Raw genomic sequence first — 26,102 nt, 5'->3', positions numbered from 1 at the left:
GGACTAAACCTCTGAAACTGTAAACCAGCCCCAATTAAATGTTTGCCTTTATAAGAGTTGTCTTGGTCATGGTGTCTCTTCGTAGCAACGGAACCCTAAGTAAAACAATACACTACCAAAAAATAATTTTGTCACATTATAAAATTATAAACACAGGTGCTAGAGAGATGGCTTTATAGTTAAGAGCACTGGCTGCTCTTCCAGGGGATCCAGGTTGGAATCCCAGCATCCACAAGGCAGCTCATCACCATCTGTAGCTCCAATTCCAGAGGATCTGACATCCTCTTCTGCCCTTCAAGGGCACCAGGCAGGCATGAGGGACAGACATGCATGAAAGCAAAACTCTCATACATGTAAAAGAAAATAAAAGATTTAAAAGAATACTTAATTTTCTTCAAAATAATGTCAATATACTCTGCTTTTCCCTGCACTCAAATAACATGAACGGACAACACAATTTTTAGAATCATCAGTGTGGCTGGCAACTTATCTCAGAGAGTAAAGGTGTTTGCTACCAAGCCTGGAAACATGAAGTTTGAGGCTAGGACCCACAGAGAAAGGGGAAAACCAGCGCCAATGCTGTCCACTGACCTCCACACGTGTGCCATGACAACACACACAGCCACACGAAATAAATAAACAAACAGAATAAATAAACAAAATGTTCACTAAATATCTTTAAAAGAAAGACAATCCATTGGTGTTAACACATTATGTTTTTTATTTTAATTATAATTTTATTTAACCCAATTCACTTAAAATATTGTCATTTCATGTAGTCGATACAAAAATTAGTGAAATATTTTGCATTATTTCCTACATTCTAAGTCTTTTTGTTTGTTTGTTTTCGTTTTGTTTTGTTATTTACTACTGTTTGTTTTGTTTTGTTGAGATAGGATTTCTCTGTGTAGCCCTGGCTGTCCTAAAACTTGTTCTATATATAGACCAGGCTGGCCTCGAACTCACAGATTCACTAGCCTCTGCCTCCCAAGTTCTGGGTTTAAAGGCATGCGCCACCACCACCAGAGTTCTAAGTCTTGTATATTTTATCTTATTGATTTAATTTGAGACAGGGTCACAAGTATCCCAGGCTAATGGAATATAATCAACAAAGATCTTGAACTTTTAAAATCACTGCCCCTAACTTCTGCGTTAGCATATTATCTGCAAGACAAGACCATATGTTTGGAAATAAATATCATTTAAAGTGAAGAAAAAACAGTATTTTAAAATTCTAGAAATAGAAACACAATAACAAATTAAGCCATCCCTACCCTCCCTTTAAAAGAATGCCAGCACATTATACACGGTGGCAAGCTGTTTTGAACAAACTGGGAATAAACAGCAGGCCAGGGAGCCCCGGAAAATCCAAGCCAGGAGCCTGGAGGCCAATGATGTCCAGAGACTCTGCCAAATGGGGCAAAGTTGAAATTCCTGTGAGTGCTGAGAGTGGAATGTGACACCTCAGCCTACTGAGACATAGGGCTTCTATCATTCCCCCTCCCCTCCCTCCTCCCCCTTCTGTCTCTCCCTCCCTCCCCCCCCCCCCCACCCCCCTCTCTCCCTCTCTCTCTCTGATGGTGGTCTTGTGGAAGTTTGAGTACAAAATCCTATCTGCCCCGAAGCCTTCTCCAGCACACAGCTTGCAGCCTAAAGTGGAGAACCGAAGGTCTGGGAAGGGACAGCACCCCATATAAGGACATGTGCAGGATGCCAAAAAGTGGGGAGAGAGGCTGAGAGCCAGAGACTGTGCGGCTTCCCAAGGATCCAGGGCTGCCCTTTCAGCGCTATCCGCCCCTGTTGCTTGGATGCATGAGCTTGCCTGATGGCTCTTTCCTGTTCATCTTTTTCCTAACATCAGACCTTCGTCATTAAATAAGACCTTTGCTGCTAAATTAGTGTGCACTCATAAAATGTGTCATGTTAAATTTATGAGCTTCTAAAAAGCCAAGTTGATATATATATATATATCAAAGGCACCTGCTGCCAGGCCCGATGACCTGACTTTCATCCCAGGCAGCCACATAATGGAAGGACAGATCCGAACTCTTGTAACTCTTGTAAATTCCCTTCTGGCCTCCACATACACACTGTAGAACCTACACACACACACACACACACACACACACACATACACACACACCACGCACACATGCGCACACCAAATAAAATGTCTTGTGAAAATTGTACTACGTTCCCTGAAAACTTGACATGACAAGAGACAAAATGTCAGCCCAATACTCAGGGCGCGTGTGAGGAGAGGTGGGGTAGATTGAGTGGTCTGTAACCTATACTCCAGCTCTGGATCATCTACTTGACGACAGGTGGGGTCCAAGGCGCATGCTGTTTTCTCGGCTTCTGTGGCCATCCAAGGCACGAGCACGGTAAGAAAGCCGAGGAGAAAAAGAACGTAGCTCCAGCGGTGATCACGGTGATCACGGCATTTTGTAGGAAAAACATTTTGAGGGTTGCAAAGCAGCCTCTGCCAACCCGTGAAGGGCTTCCACAGTCCGCCCAACCTTCTCCTGAGGCTCTTGAATCGTTCACCTCGGCATTTTAAGATGTGGGCGAACGTCAAGTCAGACTCAAGCCTCTAGGGAGACAACAGATTCCTGCAGAAGGTTGGGTTGCAGATCATGGACCGTCCAGAAACGAAGGAACACAGAAAACGACGGGACCCCCTAAGCCTGCTGCCCAAGCTGCCAGAGATTTCCATTCTCGAGGACTCCTCCGGGTGGGGCCTGCTCCCTGACAACTAATGATGTCAAACGCTCTGGGAACACCGATTGGTTCAATTACTTGGCGCGCTCCAGGAAAGCGAGGGCAGCTCCGCGAGACTTGATAGCGGCGACTGACCGACTCCTCCTTAGCGTAGTAAGCGCCCTTGGTGGCCCAGTGGTTGCTAAGCAACGGGAAACATTTTCTCCTGGGACTAGGCTTTCTGTTCGTTCCCCGACCAGGTATTGCTGGGCCTCTGGAGACCCTTCCGGAACGCTGCTGTTGAACCGCTTGGTGAGTCCAGTGGAACTGAACTTTGGGCAGAGCCAGACACTCAGCATCCCCTCTCCAAGGATAGAAAGCCTCAGAAAGGATGGATTCAGTGATAGCTTACTAGCCTGGGGGACAGGGACAGGAAAGCAAGAACTAGAGATGCTAGCCTTGCCCAAGACTTCATACTGACTGTTCACATCTAGACCTGGCCTGTTCATTAGATGCCAGGTATAAATTTACCCGGAAAAGTAAGACATAACCCTGCCTCACACAGCACTGTTATGCATTGAAATGATAGTTTAGATATTAGGTAAAGCACATCATTAAAGTCAAGACCTTTCGTTTCTCATGGGCTTACTTGAGAAGTTAAAATTGCATAAAAGGCTTTTGATTCCTATTGGCACTGAGCCAGATTAAAATGTAGGCATGTCCACACCTGCCTAGATGTTTTGTTTGGTTGGTTTTTGTTCGTTCGTTCGTTTGTTTTTTTTTTTCCGTGTGTGTGTGTGTGTGTGTGTGTGTGTGTGTGTGTGTGTGTGTACACCTGTGTGTGCGCCTTTGCTTCTCCACCCTGTTTTTTTTCGAAACAGGGTCTCTCCCTGAATCTGGATTTTGGCTAGCTTGGCTTAAAGTCCCTGAGCAGCTGCCAGCCCCTCCTCCCTGCCCCAGCCCTACAGCCACCACCATAAGATGCCCCCACAGAAACACTCTCCAAGCAGCTCAGCCAAAGCCACATGTGGCCCGGAAGGCCTTCCCATCCCAAACCATGGACCCAATGCAGGGAAAGGGGGTTGAACAAAGAAGCCACCAATCCATGGCTGGCTAGGATTCACCGGTGTGCCTCTGTTCCCCCATGCTTTGGTTATATGCAGCACTTCCCTGCCTTGCTTTTTAACATGGGCGCTAGGGATCCAAACTCAGATCCTTATGCTTGGTGTCCTGTTTGGTTTGTGTGTGTGTGTGTGTGTGTGTGTGTGTGTGTGTGTGTGTGTGTGTGTTTGTGTGTGTGTACTTGATACAAGCTGGAGTTATTTGGGAAGGGCTCCCAAGTAAGAAAACGCCTTTGTAAGACTGACCTAAACACTTGTCCGCCCAGCATTTTCTTGGCTGATGATTGACGTGGGAAGATGCAGTCTACCGCAGGCTGTGCCACCCTTGAGTAGGTGATCCTGGGTTGTATAAGAAAGCAAGCTGAGCAAGCCATGAAGAGCAAGCCACAAAGCAGTGTTCCTCAATGGCCTTTGCTTCAATTCCTGCCTTTGGTCCCCGCCCTGACTTCCCTTCAAGAAGAACTACAAGCTGCAACATGAAGCAAACCCTTTTCTCCCCAAGTTGCACATGGTCAGTGTTTTATCACAGCAATAGAAACACTAACTAAGACACTTGTGCAGCAAACAGATTACAGATGGAGCCATCTCCCCCAGACCTCTTACCGGCATCTAAAAAAACCAAAATTCCTGGGGAAATGCTATGTGTACTCGCATCTGAAAAATGTAGTGTTCAACATCCTTCTCTTCATCCTTCCAAATCCAAGCCGGTGCAGGTCCCAGACCAGGGCTTCTTCAAGCCAGGCAAACATCTCAGCTGTTATCCCTCTGGTTCCTCTGTTGGGGAAGAATTTTGAGTGGTTTTCTTTGGGGGGGAAGCATGTAAATTCAGTTCTCCCTAATCCTTAATGCTCCTTCCACTCGCTCTGTCTCTCCCCAGTTATTTTGTCCAACCCTACCTCTTTTTTTCTTTTCTTTATCCCACTTGTGTAGGAATAAGGATGGCTTTCCAAGGCACAGAGGATGAAATTGACCTGAAAAGTATTGAACACCAGGAAGAAGAAAATCCTGTACTTACCAGACTAAACAAAATAAAAGCAAAGGGAATTCTGAATTATGTATCACTCAAAGAAAATGAACCTGAACCTCCAACCCTGGTATTTAGGCACACTACAAAAGCTCAAGAGAGGACCAGAAAGAGACAGCAGCGTGTGAAACTGGAGCCTCTGGTAAGTTAAAGAAGGAAACCCCAAGCAAACAGATCACACACACACACACACACACACACACACACACACACACACACACACACGGCTTTTCAGCTAGGTTCTCACCATGTAGCCCTGGCTGATCTGGAACGTGCTATGCAGACCAGGTTGGCCTTGAGAGTCCATCAGTCTGCCAGCCTCTGCCTCCGGGATAACTCTGAAAAGCACTTCAAGTTGCCCTCCAGAAAGAGAACTATTCTTTCTGCTCATAATGGAGGTGAGGGTGCGCACACCCACACATTTGTGGACTCAGGTCTTTCCTTTTGCTAGACACACAGATTTACAGTGATTCATATTGTTGATGTAAGTCATATTATATTTGATTAATACTTTTTATTAAACTAAGTGTCACATTTTATTAAATTATTTTCTATATCGATGAAGGTTTTCATGTCATATTTCCCATAATTCACATTTGTCTCTCTTAACTTTTGATTTAGTTTTTAAGTGCTTGAATAGTTTCTCTATAATAAGGTCCTATCTTTTTCTTGTACAAATGATTGTTGACTATTTTAATTTGGTTCCTTATTTTGAAAGAAGGCCCTGTCAGGAGTCTGGAGAGCTGACACTGCAGATAAGAGCGTTTGCTGCTCTTCTGAAGTCCCCGAATTCACTTCCTATCTCAACCACCTGTAACTACAGCTCTAGGGATACAACACCCACTTCTGGATGCTATGGGTACCCACACACAAGTAGTGCACACATACTCAGACACATACACAATAAAATTAAGGAATTCTGTTTATTGTCAGTAATATCCTTTTAAATTCTCATATTTAATTTTCAGCTTTTGTTTTCTATATATATATATCACAGATATATATGTAAATAACAGATATAACTAATTCTAATACTCCTGCCTTTATAACTAAACTAATTAGTTTATTTAGTTTTCAAACTATGACCCACCCACAGGTCAAATTGAACTCCCTAATCTTTTGGATTGATGGCTGCCACATCCATTTATTTGCATAATGCCCAAAACTTCTTTTCCGCTTCCATGACTGAAGTATATGGTTGTAATAGAAACTCTATGGGGCTGGTGAGATGGCTCAGTGGGTAAGAGCACCTGACTGCTCTTCCGAAGGTCTGGAGTTCAAATCCCAGCAACCACATGGTGGCTCACAACCATCTGTAACAAGATCTGACTCCCTCTTCTGGAGTGTCTGAGGACAGCTACAGTGTACTTACATATAATAAATAAATAAATAAATAAATAAATTCTTTAAAAAAAAAAAAAAAAGAAGAAGAAACTCTATAGCCCATAACACTTAAAACATTTATCTGGCCTGTGGTAGAAAGCTTTTTTCTGAATCTTCATTCCATAAGTTTCTGTCACCCTGGTCTGTGGGTGATCAACTTAAAGAGAAGAGGTTTACTGAGGTTCACACTTCATAGGCTTCAGTCCCTGGGCAGCCAGCTCTATTGCTGTGGACCTGCAACAAGGCAGAGTAAGGTGTTGATGGAGCGTGTGATGGAGGAGGCAGAGGCATCCAGGAGGCAGAAAGAAAGAAAGGGGAAGGAGCCGAGGACCACACACCCTTAACATATGTCCCAGACAACCTGCATCGCTCATCACTCAAGTGGGCCTCTGCTTCTGGTGTCTGCCATTTCTTAGTAGTATCACTGGCTGCGAACCAAGCCTTCAGTACATAAGCATTTAAGGAAGGTTCTAGATCCAAACTTTAAGGCAGTTGTTCTAGGTGCCCTGACAAAAACGAAGAATTGGATACTGTGGTAGTTAGAATGAGAATAATCCCCATATATATTTGAATGGTTTCCAGCTTGAGGAACAATGTGAGAGACTTAGAGGCTTCAGAAGTCTCTCTCCCTCTCGCTGCTTCCTGCTCACGAGTCAGGTGACAACTCTCAGCTACCTCTCTGGCGCCATGCTTACCCCCTTCCTGCCTTGCTCACCACCGCGATGGTCAAGGACTCTCCCTCCAAAACCACAAGCAAGCCCCCAACTAAATGCTTTCTTCTATACGTTGCCTTGCTCATGTTCCTCTCTACAGCAACAGAACAGTAACCAAAACGAATACTAAGGTGATAGTGATACTGATGACCTTATTCTTGATTTTAATAACGGCTTCAGGATTTTTGTACTTAGGGTAGGTGATGTTCGCTATCGTTTTTTGTGAACTGGTTTACAATATGTTAAAATTATTTTGTCTCTATTTTATTATGAGAAGTTGTAGATAAACACCTCAAAGAGAAATATAATAAGCAGCATTGAATTTTCCCTAATTTTTTTAAAAAATATTTTTACATAGGTTATGTGTGTGCGCGTGCACACGCACATGCATAAAACATGTGTAGACATCAGAGAATAACTTATGGAAATCAGTTCTATCCTTCTAACGAATGGGTTCAGAGGTTAAATGCAGGTCTTAAGCCTTGGCTGCAAACACTCTTATCCACTGAGCTCTCTCACTGGCCCAGAATAAAGTCTGTTTTCAGAAGAATCAGTTAGAGATGCCGGCAGGGTCCTCAGGAGAGAAAGCAGGAACTGGCTGGCTGAAATCCAGGTACAGTCCCTCTCCTGGGAGCCACAGCAGACTGTCCCAGTGTCCCAGTGTCCCACACCTCACTGCAGACTCACTCTCCTTGCATAGCGACCAGCAGGGTAACCAATGTGAATCTGATCCACTTTTGTAAGTTTTACTACTTCGCTTTAAAAATCCCCATTTCTTCCAACTCTCTCCCTTATCCAAAGTTTCAAATATATGGAAATGCCGAAGGAACAGTGCACATACTTACACCCCCCACACACACCCAGATTCAAGAATTGTTCCCGTGTTGTCCCACTTACTTTATGCCTGTCCGCACACCCATGTGTGCCTGTTGCTTTATCATTTCAAGTGGGTTGTACAAGCATCATAACACTTTACTCTCAAGGGGCTTGCAAACAAGAACAGTTCCCTGCAGGCTGTAGAATGTTCTCAGAATATCTTTAATTACTAATACTTTTAAAATCACATTTTTGGGAGACATGTGCCGTATGGGAGAGGCATATGCAGGTCAGCAGGCAGTTTGTGGGGGTCAGTTCTCTCCAACAGGTTGGCCCCAGGGATTGAACCCAGGATACCATGTTTGGAAGTGAGCCATCACCAACGCTCCAGGGTTTTTAAAAATTCATGGTGTTTCAAATCAACAAGAGGCTGCTTTCTGATATTAAAATTGTCCCATAGCCTTATTCGCTATCACCATTTTTAGAGAAAACTCGTTCTTCTTTAAGATGTCAGTGTGGACTCACAGCTCTAAAAAGTATTAAACACGTATGAATGTTTTGCCTAGATATATATGCATGTCTGTGCACTGTGTGTGTGTCTGATGCCCGAGGAGGACAGAGTAGAACGTTGGATCTCCTGGAGTTTGAGGAAGGATGTGAGCTGCCACGTGTGCTGGGAACCCAGTGAAGATCCTCTGCTAGAGCAGCAGGTGCTGAACCATCTCTCCACCCCTGATTTACAAGTTTTACCGAATTTAGTGCTAGAGCTGGTGAGCTGGATCAGCCAGGTCTGATGACCTGAGTTCAATCCCCAGGGTGGGGGGAGAGAACTGACTCCTGAAAGTTGTCCTCTGACTTCCACACTTACAATGTGTGCAGGGACACACACACACATACCATGCTGGCTTGTGTGTGTGTGTGTGTGTGTGTGTGTGTGTGTGTGTGTGTGTGTGTGTGTGTGAGAGAGAGAGAGAGTTGACACAAGTTAGGGCTAACCTCAACTGAGGAAAAGCCTCCGTCAGATTGGCCCATGGGGGAATTGGTCTGTGGGGCATTCTCTTGGTTAACGGTTGATGTGGGAGGGTCCAGGTCACTAGAACAGTGACACCTCTGGATTGGTAGTCCTGGACGATATAAATGAAAAAAGATGGCTGACTATGAGATTGGAAGGCCTGCCACTAGACAACATTCTCCATGGTCTCTGCTCCTTAGATTTCTGTGCCCTTCACTCTCTCCCTACATTTAGCTGCCTTAGTTCCTGCCTTGACTCCCCTTGACTGTAAGCTGCAAGAGGGAGTGCACACTTCCTTTCCCACATTGCCTTGCATTTGCTCACATGGTTTATCAGAGCAATAGCAAGCAAACTAGGACAGCGGGCAAGCACGGGGACCTGAGTTCAAGCCTCCAGAGTTCACATTACAAAACCATGAGGAGGGCGGCAGGCAAACTCCCCGGGGCTGGCTTGCTCTCCAGCCTATTCCACTTGGTGAGTCCTAAGACGATGACGACAGGCCTACCTCAAAAAATGAGGTGAATAGTCCCTGAGGAACAACAGTCAAAGTTGTCCTCTGCCCACATACACATAAGAACACATATTACTTGAACACACAATATAAAAAAAAAAAAAAACCACAACCCACAAACAAAAAAGTGTGCTTAATGTGTTGTGCCCTCTTTCCCTGCATTTATCCTGCGCCTCTCTTTCCCTTGTCCCCATTGTGTCTGTCGCATTCAATTGACATTCTGGTCTCGGAAGTCCCCCAAGTGGGCAGCACTTGGAATTTTGTCCTAGTACATATAGATCTTTGAAAGCTCAGTAGAGTCACACTACTATGGAATCTTCATTCTGCCTCTAAAACCTACGGATTGAAATTTGAAGGGTTCATACTTGATTTTCACAGTAAATCCCATGTCTTATGGTAAATTTATTGTTGATGAGGTTGTGTAGTGGTTTGAATAAGAATGATCCTCACTAGCTCGCGTATTTGAATGCTTCGTCACCAGGGAGTGACACTATTTGAAAGGATGAGGAGGATTAGGAGATGAGGCATTGTGGGAGTAGAGGCGGCCTTGTTGAGGGAAGTGTGGAGCTGGGTGTGGGCTTTAAGGTTTCAAAAAGCCATGCTAGGCTCAGGCTTGCTTGCTTTCTATCTGCCTGAAGCTCAGAATGTAGCTGCTCTAAATTACTTCTCCAGTACTATGCCCACTACTCCTGCCACCATGCTCCCTGCCAGATGGTAATAGATGAAGCCTCTGAAACTGTTGGCAAGCGCCCAATTAAATGCTTTCTTTTATAAGAGTTGCTGCGGTCATGGTGCCTCTTCACGGCAATAGTGAATGAGACAGATTGTGTACGGCTTTGGGAACTGTATTCAGAAAAACTTGTACAATAGAGAAAAATCACAAAGGAAGCTTCTACCAGTTATACAGTGTCTTCTCACCTTTCCCCTGTGTGTTAGAAGAAGGTACAACAGTATTTTGAATATAATTAATTACAATTTCATGATTCTTGCTCAAAATAGAAATCCTTGAGAAACTATCTTTTGCTTTCGGTTGCTGTGACAAACACTATGACCAAAAGCAACCAGGAGGACAAAGGTTTTTATTTCCACTTACAGATTGAAGTCCATCATCCAGGGAAGCCATGACATGAGCTCAAGGTGGGAACTGAAGGCCACAGAGGAGGGCTTGCTCCCCATGGCTTGCTCAACCTGCTTTCTTAGACTTCCTAGAACCACTCACCCTGCTGTGGTCTGGGCCCTCCCACATAAATCACTTGTCAAGGAAATGCCCCACAGACATGCCCACAAGACAGTCTGATAGAGGCATTCTCTAACTGAGATTCTCTCTTCCCACCTGACTCAGGTTTGTGTCAAGCTGACCACAATTACTTAGAATAGAGACTGGCCTCCTTCCCACTGAGTATCTGCTGGAAATTTTCAGGTGCCTCAGTCTAAAGATTTTTTTTGTATCCCAGAGCCTTGGCTCTGTTTTCTGTCAGCACACAGACCTGTGTGTTGCTTGTTTCGTCCAACAGTCTAGTGGCAGTAAATGTATCACAGTTAGTTAGGGGTAAGCGAGCTTTTCTTAATCTTAGTCCTACAAGTGCTGGCACCAAGCAGGAAAGTCTTATTCGAGCATCAGATCGGTGACAGGAAGCAAGAGCTCTGTGGCTTGGATAGAAACTTAGAACAGAGAAGATCAATTTCCAACAGGGCAAGGCTGTAATGATACCCCAGACTCAAGCAGAGAGTGTCATTCAGCTGAATTTCCTGCATGCAGAGGGTTTCTCCATTTGGACATGGAGACCCCTGGAGGACTGGAGGGCGGCTTTTATTGTCAGGGGAATTCCAGGGAGGATGTGTGCCCTTTTACCTTGATTGGTTAGCTCTGTCTCTAGGGGTCTGACTGATTTTACAATTGGTTAGACTCTGGAGACTTCCCTGGGGTGGGGGTGGGGGGTGGGGGGGTGCCTACTCTTTCTAGCTACCTATTCTTACTTCAGACCAGATGACAAGGTGTCCTCTGATTGGCTGCCTGAGGCTGTGGTTGGTTGACCACAGGTTCCTGGATCCAGGTTCTCATTTCTGGGAAAGAGAAACTTAGGCAGGGTCTCCCAAACTGCCAGTGTGAGTGAGGCCTGTTATGGAGCCCGCCTGGCTCTGGCTAACTCAGTTCTCTCAGTAGTGAAGAACAAAGTCTGCAATGACATTAACAAGATAATGCCATCTCTTACTTCCCAAAGCCAGTACTAAAAGTCTACCAAGATCACAAGCAGCCCGAGTACATATATGAACAGAATCGACAGAAGCTCATGAGCTCTGGAATTCTTAAGCCATCACCAAGTGCGGCTGAAAGAGCTTCAACCACTAGTCTCGAGGCCCAAGAAGCTGTGAAAAGGAAGCAGGTACGATACGTAAAACACTTAAGCAGTCCTTAAACTGTTGTGTGTGTGATGTTGGTCACATGCTTTTAGTTCCTAAGGAGATGGCTATTTCTAAGGAAAATTAGTACAGGAAAGGGAAGTCAGGGAGCGAATGTCCTGCATCTTAATGTCTTCTGGTGTCTTCTCGCTTGCGTGTTAATGGTGTTATACACAAAGTTTTATTGACCAAGCCCTCTCAGTCAGTCAACAGGTTCTCCAGCGCAGGAGTGAGGATTAAAAAGAAAAAAAGACAGACAACATTGTACCGTGACCCCAGTCCATTCTGAGACTGAAGGCAAATTTTTATTTTCCAATCCACTTTTTAATACCATTTTAATTACATGCAAGTGTTTGGGGCAAGCAGTACAATAAGGAACTAACAAACCAGCAAGCTAGTCCTGAAATTACTCCCATGACAGTTATTAAAAGGGGCTTGTCATAATGACCGAAATACTTGAGCCCACTTCCTCGTCCAAGCCCAAAAATCTTGCCTGAAGCCTAGTTCTTCTGTTCCACCCTAAGACTAAAATTCCTGCCTTACCCTACTTTTCTATTACAGCCTAAAGTTAGATTCTTGCCGAAACTTACTTCCTTATCTTGCCCTAATGTCAGATTCCTGCCTGAGCTTACTTCCTTGTCATGGCCAATGTCAGACTCCTGTCTGAAGCCCACTTCTTTGTCCTATGCCATTGTCAGACTCCTGCCAAGCGGTACCCCAAAAGGCTTTCCACAAAGGGTCGTGCCATTCACAAAGGGGTTGCTACCCACAATTTGAGAACCACTGCTTTAAGTGATTGTAGATAACTAAGAAAGAAACAAATGGGAGAACCTGCTCCTCCTCCTGAAGGGACAATATAAGTAAAGCCAGGAAAAGGTTTGGCGTCTCATAAACCAATTCACTTGGCATAAAATGGGTCTCATAGTCTTGAGAGTTCAGAAGAAAAGAAAAACTGTGTGGGCATCTTCTGTAGAGGGATGGCTGAAAAGGAACAGTAGCTTTTGAGTGATGCACAGTTCCTGATTGTAATGGAAGGAATTTGCTAAAAAGGATTAAAGAGAAATGTGGATGAGAGGAGATGCCCTGGAGGGCGAGAACGATTTAAAAAGAAAAGATGGATTGCCAAAAGAAAAGAGAGATGCTCAAAGTGTGTGTGGGGAGGGGGGAACACAGCGTGGATGGTACTTAGCCTTCCTGCTTGGAAGTGTGGTCCACCTACCAGTAAACTCCACTCCTCCTGTGAGCCGATTAGAGATGCAGAATCCTAGGACCCACCCCAGCAATACTGAGTCAGAACCTGCATTTAAAGAAGCTCCCTACCCCGCTCCGCTCCCCTAATCCACAACTCTACTTACATTTGAGAAACACTGATCCTATTAATAAAATAAATGCTCCCCAAAGGAGGTGACATGGATGATTTCCAGCATTCACTATAGCCACCCAGACGTGTATGACAAGCTATGGGGGCAGGCGTTTAAGACTGCATTCCCCCCAAAGCATCAAAGTCGTCCAAATAAGTGTGCAGGCTAAGGGGAGACAGCTAGGGCACAGCTGAGCAAGGTGACCTCGCAGAGAGCTACTCTGTGTAAGGAGCCCAGTGTTAAAGGGGAGGGGGCAGCAGGACTGCTGTGTGGCTAAGGGATGGTGAGGACTGGGGTGCCAGTCCTTAATGACAGTGAAAACTTTCAGCTTCAGAATGTCTCCCTTGAGGAGACTTGGGGTCTCTGCCCCTTTTCTGTGTCCTCTTCGCAGAAACTCTGATTAATACACTTGTCCCTGTTTAGGTCCACCGACCCTCTGCAGATGTGTTCTCACCTTCTCCGACTAAGCTGCCGCGCACAAGTATTGGAAGAAGAGGGCTCTTCGGAATGAGGTCTTCAACTTACCCGACCTACACCTTCCATGACCGAGAAGAAGTCATTAAAGCCAACATTAGAGATCCCTTGCAAATCATCAAAATAGTACATGAGAATGAACATCTTGGATTCCTTTACATGATCTCTGCCGTACCCAAGTCTTCCATAGAATACGATACATACAATCTAAAGTGAGTTATCTTTTATGAAGCAATTCATTTAGTGTTACAAATCTCAAATAAGGCTGTGTTATCTGTAATTGACTTGGCACTAATGATAAACATGATCAAAAGTAATTTTGATTACCTCCCAATCATAAGTGAATCCTCACACAGTAATTCTATTTATAACTCCCATTTATCTTTCATTTTTTTCTAGCTATAAAAATTAACAATTTTACAGGGCAGTACACAGTCAGGGCCATGTTTCTCATATATTTATGTAGCATTACTTAACATAATGTTATGGTGTACCTTGATCAGCATTACAAACAATTTTGGTATTTTTCTAATTATCGAGAAAAGAGAATATCAAAGTACACACAGTAGATGATGCATGACGACTTGTTTTACATATTACTTTGGCTGGGCTTAAATATTTTTTTGTTTTGTTTTATGTGCATTTAAGTATTTGCCTATACATGTAAATACACATACACATTCTTGTACCACATGAATGCAGTACCCTTGGAGGCCAGAAGAGGGCATCAGATACCCTGGAACTGCCGTTACAGACAGTTACGGGACCTGAACAGAGGTCCTCTGCAAGTGCTCTTACCGATTAGCCGTCTCTCCAACCTCATGTCAGCTTTTCTTTATAGAGATAAGAACTTTGAGGAATAAGGGACGCCATTTAAGTGACACACAACCACATTCTCTCCATTGACCCTGAGCATACATGCTGTTCCTCTAATTCAAAGGACCATGCAGTGGTGAGCCTTCACACTGCATTAAAGGTCAGCGGCACAGATAGATGATAGCTGCTCCACCTACTTTAAAAGACGATTCTGCCTTTCTCCCATACTCAGCCAGGCTGACGGATACTGTCAAGTCTTCCCTTGATGGTGTCGATAGTTTGGCTGTGGCCCCCAGTTCCTCAAGCTTCCATCCTCACTGTCGGCTATCTTGTTTTCCATATTCAAGACTGTACTTTAAATGGAGCCAAATTACACTGGAGACAGCTGTTCTAGGGAAAAGAAAAACTATTTTAATGAAAATCTAAAATAATAGACCTGCGAATCCCAAAAGCATTAATAAAGAGATGGTTTGTAGGAAGGGTAGTATATATCCCAGAAAAAAAGACAAGCACAATGCATGAGCTAGCTACCCAGGGGCTGCAAGTGAGACGCATGGTTAAAGAGACCAGGAATGCCAGAAGCAAGGCAGTGAGCTAACCAGCAGGGCCAGTGTGGTTGAACAAGAAATTGAAAGGAAAGGAATTACACAGTGGCACAAAGAATATCCAGACATCGAGAGATTGCGTCCTGATTCCCTGAGGTGGGAAGATACCTGCAATGTCAAAGGGGCAGAGAGGAGGCTCGTAGCCAGCTGGAGACTGAAGGAGAACAGAGATGGATCATTTGGCCTTGCTGGGCACTGAAAGGACCCCCACCAGGATGACATCAACCAGAAGGGAGCACCCCCACCAGGATGACATCAACCAGTAGGGAGCACCCCCACCAGGATGGCATCAATAGTGGCTTGTCTGAGCAGGAAGAGTAGAGCTGCTGGTATCCGAGACACAGAAGACCACGTGTTTCAGACTACGCAGAGAGAAACAAGCATCTGGGCTTAGGCGGATGAGCTTTAGGATGCTACTTGGAGGGAAAAATGGAGTAGTACCCACCTTTGCTGGCACTTCATAAAACTATTCTTGATAGTTTAAGGAGAATTAGAGTAGAGTCAAGAGGTTTGTTGTTTTTTCTTTAAGGTAAAAATACCTAGTTTTTTTTTTTTTTTTTTTTTTTAAAGAAAAAAGATATAGGATTAACTATACTAGAATCTAACCCTATAGACTATTTTTGATATTTAATACTGCCAAAGTGTTTCCATTCTTATCACTACTTTATTTGTTTTGAAAAATAACTATTGGTTTTGAAGATGAAGTTAAAGATTTTAAAGAAAGATTCATGAAAACAGTTTATTTGCCGATTTTATAAACATATTTCTTGATTTATATATGGAAGTATTTCCATAATTTTGACTTCTGAAGAAAAAAAGCCCAAGAACACAGACAGCACAGAGTGGTACAGCGGGTATGTATCCCCCCATACAGCGGAGAATCAAGTTCACCAAATACAAAACTGCTTCTCACTGATGTCGGCAGCAGAGGAGGCTCTGCAGGGGAAACGGAAAACCGGGTTTTGCTCAACTCTGGAGATGAGCTGTGCTTCTAGCCTACTGGGTACCTATACCAGGGGAACTGAGTTAATTATTCTACATAGTTTGGGACTGATGCAAGTGACATTTAGAGTTCAGTTCCTGCCCATCCCCCAAGCCTGAACATTGTTAAGTACTATGCTTGAAGGCAGTGAATGAAGCATAGTCAGACGCAGCCGAAACAGAAGTCAAAAGGGAGTAAAGACCAAGCCCCCCACCAGGATGGCAGGGGCAGGTGGATCTCTGAGAATCTGAGGCCAGCCTGGTTTACACAGAGAACTGACACATACACATATATTCACACACATTTTCACATATACACACTCACATGTACATGCATAATACATATATGATTTTGTAGATATACAAGAGGCATGAAGTTGAAAGGGGGCATGTTTGGAGGGAGTGTAGAGAGTAGATATGATCATATTTCACTGTATGTTTTTAAAATCCTCAAAAACAAAAACAAACATTTAATCTAGGAAGTGGGGGAGGACCAGTCGGAACTGTGAAGGAAGGGTGCATGTGGCTGCTGGCACACACTACTCTGAAGGAACAGAGGGAAGACATGAAGATTGAAGTTAGATGAGCAGCAGGGTCATCTAAAAAAATTTATGGAAAACTAGAAGAGGTTCTGCACACTGTAGATAGAGAAGAAATAGCCAAGAGCCAAGAACACTTAAAAGGAAGTTAGCCACAGCTTTTCTTTGTCAGTATGGAGGAAAGTGTAAGAGATGCTGAGGATGGGAAAACACCATTCTGATCTTCAAGTGTCTCTGTGAGAATGAACTTACTTGGACTCTGCAGCTTTTCCTATTTCCAACTGTAGGCCAGCAGTTCACATATACCTTTATCAACATGGTCTAGGAAGCTGTTGAACTGGAACCCTAGAACACATGAGGATTCGGAGTCTAGGTTTGACTTGGATTCTAGTTTCTTCATAAGTATGCAGTAAGCATCCACGCTGTGTAGACTGAGCCTGAATAGGAACTGTCCCCATAGGCTCATGTCTTGAGCACGTGGTCTCCAGCTGGAGGTGGTATTTTAGGAAGTTTGGGAAACTTGAGGAGGCAGGGCCTTGTTGAAGAAAATAGGTTACTGAGGCGTGCCTTCAGTGGTCATTCTTAGTTCCCAGTCAGTCTCCCACTCTGTCTGCTTCCTGCCTGCCATTAAGTAAACTGCCTCTGCCATATTGCCACCACTGTCATGTGTCTCTCTTCAGGCTGAGGGACCACTGACTAAAACTTCTGAGACAATCACAGACACATAGACAAATTTCCACATACACACAGAGACATGCTTTCCAAATAAATAATAAACAATTAACAAAAAATAATACATGCTTGTAAAAGATTTGCATGTGTTTTGCCCTGTGGAGAGTTGGGATGTGGAAAATAAACAGATTGAAGGCCTGACAATATTTCCTAAAGAAAAAATTATAAATAAAATTCTCTAAGTAGCATTAGCAAATGGATCAATGTCATGGACCCCAACTGTCATCCTTGTCAGTAGAGAGCACACACAGCAAGTTTCCCAGACATGTTTAAGACCATGACCACCTGCTTGTTCTTACTTGGTTTTGATGTCTGATGTAAATGAGACACCTGAAGTTGACTAAGTTTCAGAGGTGCAGGGATTTGAATAAGAATAGCCCCTATAGGGGCTGGTGAGATGGCTCAACAGGTAAGAGCACCCGTCTGCTCTTCCAAAGGTCTTGAGTTCAAATCCCAGCAACCACATGGTGGCTCACAACCATCCATAAGGAGATCTGGCGCCCTCTTCAGGAGAGTCTGAAGACAGCTACAGTGTACTTACATATAATAAATAAATAAAATCTTAAAAACAAAACAAAACAAAACAAAAAAAAAGAATAGCCCCTATAGGCTCATATATTTGAATGCTTAGTCACCAGGAAGTGACACTATTTGAAATGATTAGAAGGATTGGAAGGTTTAGCCTTGTTGGAGAAAGTGTGTCACTGGGGGGGTGGGGCTTTGAGGATTAAAAACATCTATGCGGGCCCATATTCATATTCATTTCCCCCTCCACTCTTTCCTCTCCCCTCTCTCCTTTCTTTCTCTTCTCTCTCTCTCTCTCTCTCTCTCTCTCTCTCTCTCTCTCTCTCCCTCTCCCTCTCCCTCTCCCTCTCCCTACTCCTCTAGAGTGGATGTACTTTTAATTACTGCTCTAGCACCATGCCTGTCTGCCACCATGGTCTCCACCATAATGACAATGAAATAGCCTCTGAAGCTATATAAAGACCCCAATTGAATGATTTTGAGATATATATACACACACACACACACACACACACACACACACACACACCACACATATGAGTTGCCTTGGTCACGGTGTCTCTTCATAGCAATAGAACAATGGCAAAGACGAGGCAAATTGAAGTTTCATATTATGTAGAGAATCCAAATATATGCTAGTGTACTCAAATAAGAGCCATCAGTCTTAGCCACTGAGCTCCTACTCTGGCCTCTGTCTCACACACTTTTTGCATGTCCTTAAAACAGGAAAGATTTGGGCTTTGGCTTTTGTGCTTAATCACTGTCTTGTGATCCTAAGGCTGTCACAGACTCTTTATAAATGTTACTCTCCTAAATTCCCAAACACATATTTGAAAAGGTGTTATATCATATTTCACATTTGTGTTATTTCATTGAAGTGACACATTTTGTTGCTATAGCTAAAATTTCAGGAAATAACTTTGTGCTTTAAAATATTTTAAGTTAGAGAACTTTTTAAAAATCCATCCTTATTTTTCCCTTTTAATTTATCCTGTTCTTGCACTTCTTGATCTAGTTTTCTTCTGTTAGGTGAAGCTGAAGAATGCCCTTGAGGGCAGATAAGAAGGGGTATCTTTAACTAAAAAGTTTCTGAAAATAATCTGTGATGAACTAGGCATATATTAGAGCTTAACTTGAATCTTAATTCTACTCTTTATAATTCATGTTTTCTTTAACCTTTCTCATAACCCCATCAATACTGGATAGTTGTTATGTTATGAATACTGTTATGAATCATAATGTGAATATCTGATATTCAGGATTTCTGATAGCAACACCTGTTAAAAGGATCACTTGACCCATGAGTGGTCATGGGCCACAGGTTGAGAACTGTTACTCTAAAGAGTTAATAATTAACACAGACATAATTCCAAGCACCTCGAATAAAAGACTATTAAGTTTAAAATGTCTGTAGTTGAGTTAGGCATAGTGGCACATACCTTTACTCCCAGCACTCAGGAGACAAAGGCAGGCAGATCTCTGTGATTTCAAGGCCAGCCTGATTTACATAGTGAGCTCCGGGACAGCCAGGACTACATAGTAAGACCCTGTCTTAGGAAAACCAATGTCGGCAAGATGGCTCAGTGGGTAAAGATGCAGCGAGCCTGGGGGTCTGGGTTGAACCCCTAGAACCCACATAGTGAAAGGAGAAGAACTGACTCTCACAAATTGTCCTCTAAATCCACACACCTGCAGTATATATAAAATAAATGTAATAAAATTGTCTCTAGTGGATTTGTATATTTGTTGAAAGATCTCTCAACTGTAATGTTCGAAAACATCACTGACACTGTGAAATATCCCTAAAGTGTCATCTGCTGTTTAAACCTTGTCTTTCTGAAGATTTTCCTTTGATTCGAAAGTTTGTTAGAATTTGGTTAAATTTTAAATGGTATTCACCTTTAATGCCTTTCTCTCTTTACAACAAAAAGCACTCCTATTGCTTTCTCTTGTCCTGAGTGCTTCATCCATTTGTCCCAATTGGTATTCACCCACAGGGTCGTAAGTTATGAGAACATCAATAAAAACGACTACTACACAATTAGCAAAGACGCAGTTACCCACGTTTACAACGATGACATCGAGTACATCGAGATTGAGCGATGGGAACAGGAGTACCTGTACCACAGAGAGCTCACGAAGATCCCCATCTTCTCTCTCTTCCGGAAGTGGAAGGCTTTCAGCGTGTGGCGGAAGAACGTGCGCTCCAAGAAAATCACTGGCTGTCGAAAAGCGCTTCGAAAAAACCTGTTCATTGTTAATCCTGTATGTATTTCTTAATCGTGTTTTAAAAAGCTTTACGGGGAAGGAACATATGATGCGGTCACAGGTGTTGGTATAGAAGCACCTGACACAGCATTTTATCTTGGCGCAGTGCTCACAGCCTTTGTCTGTCACAACATCTAGCAGTCCAGTAATCCGTGGGGTTGCAAGCTCTTAACTAGGGAAGCAAAAGGCAGATTTTGACACAGGTCTCCTTCAATTAGAGGCAGCCTAGAAATCTTAAATTGGTGATTCCTCCTGCAAGGGATGGCCTCGTGAACCCCTGCCCCATCTATGAAGAATTCTGTTCAGGTGTTGTACAGGTAACCACCTCAGCAGTCTCTCTGGTTTTGTTGTTGTTGTTGTTGTTTGTTTGTTTGTTTGTTTGTTTTATTGTTTTGACACTAGTCGCCTTCTAGGGTCAGTGGCCATTGTTTACCTCTCTTTGAGAATAATCTGATAGCTTTTTATAAGCATGTCGGTTGTACAACAGAGGAGATTGGGAGAACTAAGATTAATATAGATGGATTCAAATTAAAATTGATCATACAAAGTAAGTGTTAGGACAGATCATCTGGGGTCGTCCATCCCACTGAACATGCTGAACTGTGCAAGGATAGCCCATTCCTTCCCAGCATTAACCTCAGACTCTGCCTTTCTAACATTATTATGGGTTTATCTGCCACTTGAACTTCTTCACTGTGGTTTGAACACTGACAAGATAACATTTTTGTCATTATGCAAAAATCTGCCTGAATTTGTCTTTCAAAAGTCCTCTCCCGGCCCCCTTATCTTCTCTTATGCAGCAAGGATTGTCACTTTGCCAGTGGTATACTGAGCAGGATAGTATCTCCTCTCAAACTTCTTCCTGGCATGCTAGGAAGTTCTCGTCTTTCTAAGCTAGGAATCTACTCACTGTCTATTATGTCTCCAATATCTATCAAATGCTAACCAACACACCACAAGCACAATCCACACAACTGAGTGACGTTGACTGTTGATTCTTCTAGACTAGACTAAAAAAAGATGCATGAAATTAATGTTTTTGATTTAAGAATTGTTCTTTAAATTAAAAAATTAACTTGTATTTTGTGTGTTGCTTGAAAATTTGCCTGTATATTGTATGTGTAAAGAGCCTGTGGAAGTCAGAAGAGAGTGTTGAATCCCTGGGGATGAAATTACATACAGTGGTGAGCTGCCATATGGATGCTGGGAATAGAACCTGGGTCCTCTGGAATAACAGCTAGTGCTCTTAACCAGTGAGCCATCTCTTCAGGCCCTATTTTAAATTTTTTACTGCATTTTACTTCTTTAGTGTGTGTGTGTGTGTGTGTGTGTGTGTGTGTGTGTGTGTGTGTGTGTGATAAGGACAACTTATGGAGACTTCTCCATCTGTCTACCTGGGGTGTCCCTAGGGTTGAGCTAAGGACCTCAACCTTTGTCATAAATGTCTTTCTCACTTAGCCATTTGCTGGATGTCCCTAGGGTTGAGCCAAGGACCTCAGCCTTTGTCATAAATGTCTTTCTCACTGAGCCATTTTTTTTATTTTATAATTCTTTTATGAAAATAGCCAACCTTGTAAGCACCTGTGCCTAGATTTTCCTCAACAACTTCGTTGATACATAATGCATGTGCTTGCTACATATTCATCCACCCACAGTACATAACTTAGTAATGTTTAATGTGCTCACAGGGAGGACTAACCATTGCCACGGTCATTTTTGACACATATCCACCACCCTAAAAAGAAGCGCCATTGGCCAGGAATAGCCGCTCTCCATTTCTCCACTGCTCCCCTGCTCCTCTCCCAACATCTACTCCCCGTCTCTGTAGCTTTGCCTATTCTGTGCACTGAAGGAATCATACAATATGACATACACTTTTCACTTAACATACTCTCTTAAAAATGCATCTATGTTGCAAAATACCATTTACATTCACTGGCTAACTATATTTATTTGTGTGGTTATAGCTATTTGATTTCTTTCTTGATAGATATTTGAATTGTTCCTGCTTTTTGGCAATTACAAATAATGCTTTTATAAATAAGTGCAATTAAAAATAAATATCTGTGTATATTTTTCCTAAGCATATGATAAATTCTCTCAATTCGTTTCTAAACATATTATAAATACTCATGTATAAGTTTTTTCTTCCTGGGCACATTATTGGGATGGAAATTCTGGGTTGTTGGTGACTCAGTTTATTCTGTTCCAACACATCTTGTTAACCACAATAAACTTACAGTAAAGTTTAGTTTTGTTCTATGTCATAGCCTCCTAGATGAATACGTGGTCATTGTGACTGGACACTGTAGTCTTTTAGTAGCCATAAACCGAAGCTAATGGAATATAAGATGCACAGCTTTCTGGTACTTGTCGTTGATCTCATTCCTTTAGTAGCTAAAGACACACATGCTTCTCAAGGTGAAAGGGCAAACTAAATATGATACCCCGAGCAATTCTTCTACAAAACAAGTCTCTGAAGGATTCCCACTTGATGTGTGATTTTGTACACATTAGCCAAGTTAACATGCACACATACACACATGTACCTATAATCCCTTCATAACCAGTTTTTGTTTTGCACATATTCTGACGCCGTAGGACTTTTAAAATTAAGTAATGATTGATTCTTCTTTTCATTCAGTATCTACGACCCGCTCTTCTCAAAATCAATGAGATGTGCTATCTGCTGAGTTTTATGGGCCTCTGTTACATTGAAAAATTCCACACCTACACCCTGCAGGAGTTCAAGGCTGCACAAATCGTGCGACTGCAGGAGGTAATGGATGCTATTTGTCAAGTTTCAGATTCCTTCCTTCTCAGGAGACTCTGCGGTGACTAATTATACATACCCATGAATGTATAGGTGACAGAGCGCCTGGAAGTTTTCCGATGCGCGGCAAAAGACGTGGTCCGGAAGTCGTGCCGCTTTGCCTTACGTGCTGCGGGATTTATCCCCGACGACTGCGAAGCTGAAACCCATGAGGGTATGGAGAGCTGAGAACGGGGAGTAGCATTCTAAAACAATCTCTTCCGTCTTCTCGTTTTCTTTAGAGTCAAATAGCTTTCCTCATTTGCTCCCAAGTCCTGCTTCTATGCATAGATTCTATATATTTGTTTTCTGGGGCTCTGAATTATCACAAATCAAAGGATTGTGTGGCTTTCATGTTTTGTTTTTCTTTGAATGGATATTGAAAAATAAGTGTTTTACAAAATATTTGTGCCTTATATTGTCCTTAGATTACTTTAAGGCCAACATTGCAAGTCTTGTTGATGGTCCGTTTGATTTACCCACTTATGGAGAATCTGAAAAAATGACCTACACAGAACAGGCCAGCAAAAGGCATCACTGCATGAGGCTCACATGGTAAGAGCATCTTCTTTCTTTCAGGATAAAGTAGGAAATCTATCCTTCTTAAGACATGGAAAACGTCAGCCCTGCGCTGGGGAGATGGCTCAGTGGGTACTCCAGAAGCCTGATGACCCGAGTTTGATTTCTAGAACCCATGTAAAACATAGATAGAACTTGAAATGTCCACACTCCCATAAGAACACAAATTGTTGCCTTTGGGCTAATAGCTGCTGTCAAAGAACATTGAGATACATCACAAGTGCCAGGTTACAGGGGTGAGTCTCCCAAAGTACATATAATTTAGCTCATACATGAAAATATGAAAAAGGTAAATTTCATACTTTACCTACAGACCTAAGTCACACACATTGTATGCATTAAACTTTTCTTTAAAGTTTTTTAAAGAACTCCTGTGGTCCTTTGACTAGAGGATCTGAGTGTATTATTCTTAATATCCATCTTGTTCATCAGATTGTCTATGGGAAAGTACAAACCACTAGTTAAATCACTGTCCTATAATTGAATATATTTCTGCTTTCAGGAGAAGGAGGTCTAAGAACAACTCTAAACCATCTCATGTGTTGATATAATCCAACCAAATTTCCAGGGGACACCATGTTTTACTTTTGAAATCATTGTGTTAGAGTTGCCATGAGGAATACATAGTAATCGCAAACAACTAAGAGTGTTTCTCTCTTTCTCCAGCTTCATCCGTCTGAATGATTATCTAATTCAGAACACCTTGCACGTCTTAACAGTAAACACTGCCAGCTCTCTTCTGAATTTCCTCTCCGATAAACTAAAGCGAACTCCCTCAGCAGACGTCATCCAGAAGTGGATTACTGAAGAGAAGCCAGAAGTCACTGAGAAAAAGGTATATTTGCACAGAATCGAGTCTCTGGGTGTTTACTGAGCTAGGGGCATCTCTATGTCAGATGATGATGATGATGATGATGATGATGATGATGATGATGATGATGATTATTTTGCTTTTTTGTTGGTATTTTCCATATTTTGGAAAAACAGAGAAGTTTCTGTTCAAATATTATATTAGTTAGTGTTAATGGCCATCTTGACACAACCTAAAATCATCCAGGAAAGGAGTTTTAATGAAGAATTATATAAGTAAAGCCAACCTTTGGGCACGTCCATAGTGAATTATCTGAATTCTTAACTGATGAGAAAGACCTACCCTGAATGTGGAAACCATCATTTCCTGGCTGAGCCATAGAGGGAGTATAAAAGCAAGCATGGATGTGTTTGGCCTCTGTCCTTGACTGTGGGTGTGATGTAGACAATGGCTTGCATTCCTACCGTCACCCCCCCCCCCCCAGTGACAAACCTTAGCTTGGAGTTGTGAGCCCTGTCAACTCTCTCCTCCCCCGTGTTGCTCTCTGCCAGGGTATTTTATGACAGCAACAGAAATGAACATGGGCATATCTGTCTCAGGATTGGATGGTTGAATGTGTGGCTTCTATCAAGTATATAAAACCCCATTTCTATTTAAGATTGCTTTCCAAGTTTGCTGGAATTTCCAGTTTTACAAAGACAATGCTTTTACACTGCTGTATCATCTTCCAATATTTTTAGTTTTGTTCTTCCTGTGGCATTATTCCCAGAAAGACTCCCTCATGCCAAGAATCTAAACTCAGCTCATCGTGTGCTCTCAAGTCCACTCATCTTTGTCGGCTTTCCTTTATAGCATCCTTCTAGATGCTTAAGGGTCTTTGTAACAATGCACAATGTTAAGCAGGGCGTGGTGGCACACGCCTTTAATCCCAGCACTTGGGAGGCAGAAGCAGGCAGATTTCTGAGTTCGAGGCCAGCCTGGTCTACAGAGTGAGTTTCAGGACAGCCAGGGCTACACAGAGAAACCCTGTCTCGAAAAACAAAACAAAACAAAACAAAAACAAAAACAAAAACAAAAAACAAACAATGCACATGTTGTCCTTCCAGGGGGCCCCACTGATGGAAAAACAAGAAGAAGATGAGTCTCTCATCCCCATGTTCCTCACAGAACTGATTCTGACAGTGCAGTCGCTACTCTTCGAGCCTTCGTTGGAAGACTTTCTGGTGTGTATTTCATTATCTTAATACCTGAAGATAAGCAACCTTTAAAATAACAAAGGAAGGTTTTTGGGTTCGCCTGATTGGTAAGACTGCAGTTGGCACTGTTTCCTCGCCTGGGGACCGATCAGAAGCTTGGCAAGGCACTCGTCCTGAGGACGCTTCAATGTGGTACAAACCTTACACTGACCAAAACAGCCCCCAGAGGGGTTCTAAACACCACTTCAGAAGTTTTTTTCAAAATCATGTTTCAGAAAATTCTGTCTTTTGGTTATGTGTCCCTTTAACAATATTCCACAAATTTACCAATATAGAACAATAACCATGTTTCCTCCCTATCTTGTTTTGTGTGTACTGTATGCTTGCATACCTAATGTGTCATGAGCATCTGCACATGAATGAATTTTAAATTTTGAAATTCTATAGTGTTCTCTGTCCATCTTTCTTTTTTTTTTTCAAACTTCTTTTTCTTCTATGATTTGCTTTTAATTATATGTGCACTGGTGTTTTGCTAGCATGTGTGTCTGTGAGGGTGTCAGATCCGCTGGACCTGGATTAACACAGTTGTGAGCTGCCACATCAGTGCTGGGAATTGAACCTGGGTCCTCTGGAAGAACAGCAAGTACAGTGCTCTTAACCACTGAGCCATCTCTCCAGACCCTATCTCTCTCTTTCTTTCTTTCTTTCTTTCTTTCTTTCTTT

General features: G+C 42.8%; 1 protein-coding gene across 1 annotated transcript in view; it reads left to right on the top strand.

The window, feature by feature from the left end:
- The first annotated feature begins 2,938 nt into the window (after positions 1 to 2,938).
- Dnah6 (dynein axonemal heavy chain 6) overlaps positions 2,939 to 26,102 on the top strand; it is a 195,435-nt gene continuing 172,271 nt past the window's right edge. The window contains exons 1-10 of the mRNA XM_021190740.2: positions 2,939 to 3,012; positions 4,752 to 4,987; positions 11,503 to 11,664; positions 13,465 to 13,727; positions 19,711 to 19,978; positions 22,626 to 22,760; positions 22,848 to 22,968; positions 23,222 to 23,348; positions 24,039 to 24,207; positions 25,290 to 25,406. Of these exons, the coding sequence (XP_021046399.1) occupies positions 4,760 to 4,987; positions 11,503 to 11,664; positions 13,465 to 13,727; positions 19,711 to 19,978; positions 22,626 to 22,760; positions 22,848 to 22,968; positions 23,222 to 23,348; positions 24,039 to 24,207; positions 25,290 to 25,406 (1,590 nt within the window). The 5' untranslated portion in view covers positions 2,939 to 3,012; positions 4,752 to 4,759. The remainder of the gene's footprint in view (positions 3,013 to 4,751; positions 4,988 to 11,502; positions 11,665 to 13,464; positions 13,728 to 19,710; positions 19,979 to 22,625; positions 22,761 to 22,847; positions 22,969 to 23,221; positions 23,349 to 24,038; positions 24,208 to 25,289; positions 25,407 to 26,102) is intronic.

Source organism: Mus pahari, chromosome 2, assembly GCF_900095145.1.
Source record: "Mus pahari chromosome 2, PAHARI_EIJ_v1.1, whole genome shotgun sequence".
Taxonomy (NCBI): domain Eukaryota; kingdom Metazoa; phylum Chordata; class Mammalia; order Rodentia; family Muridae; genus Mus; species Mus pahari.
Note: the sequence above shows the minus strand (reverse complement) of the source record. Positions and strands in the feature narration are given on the sequence as shown.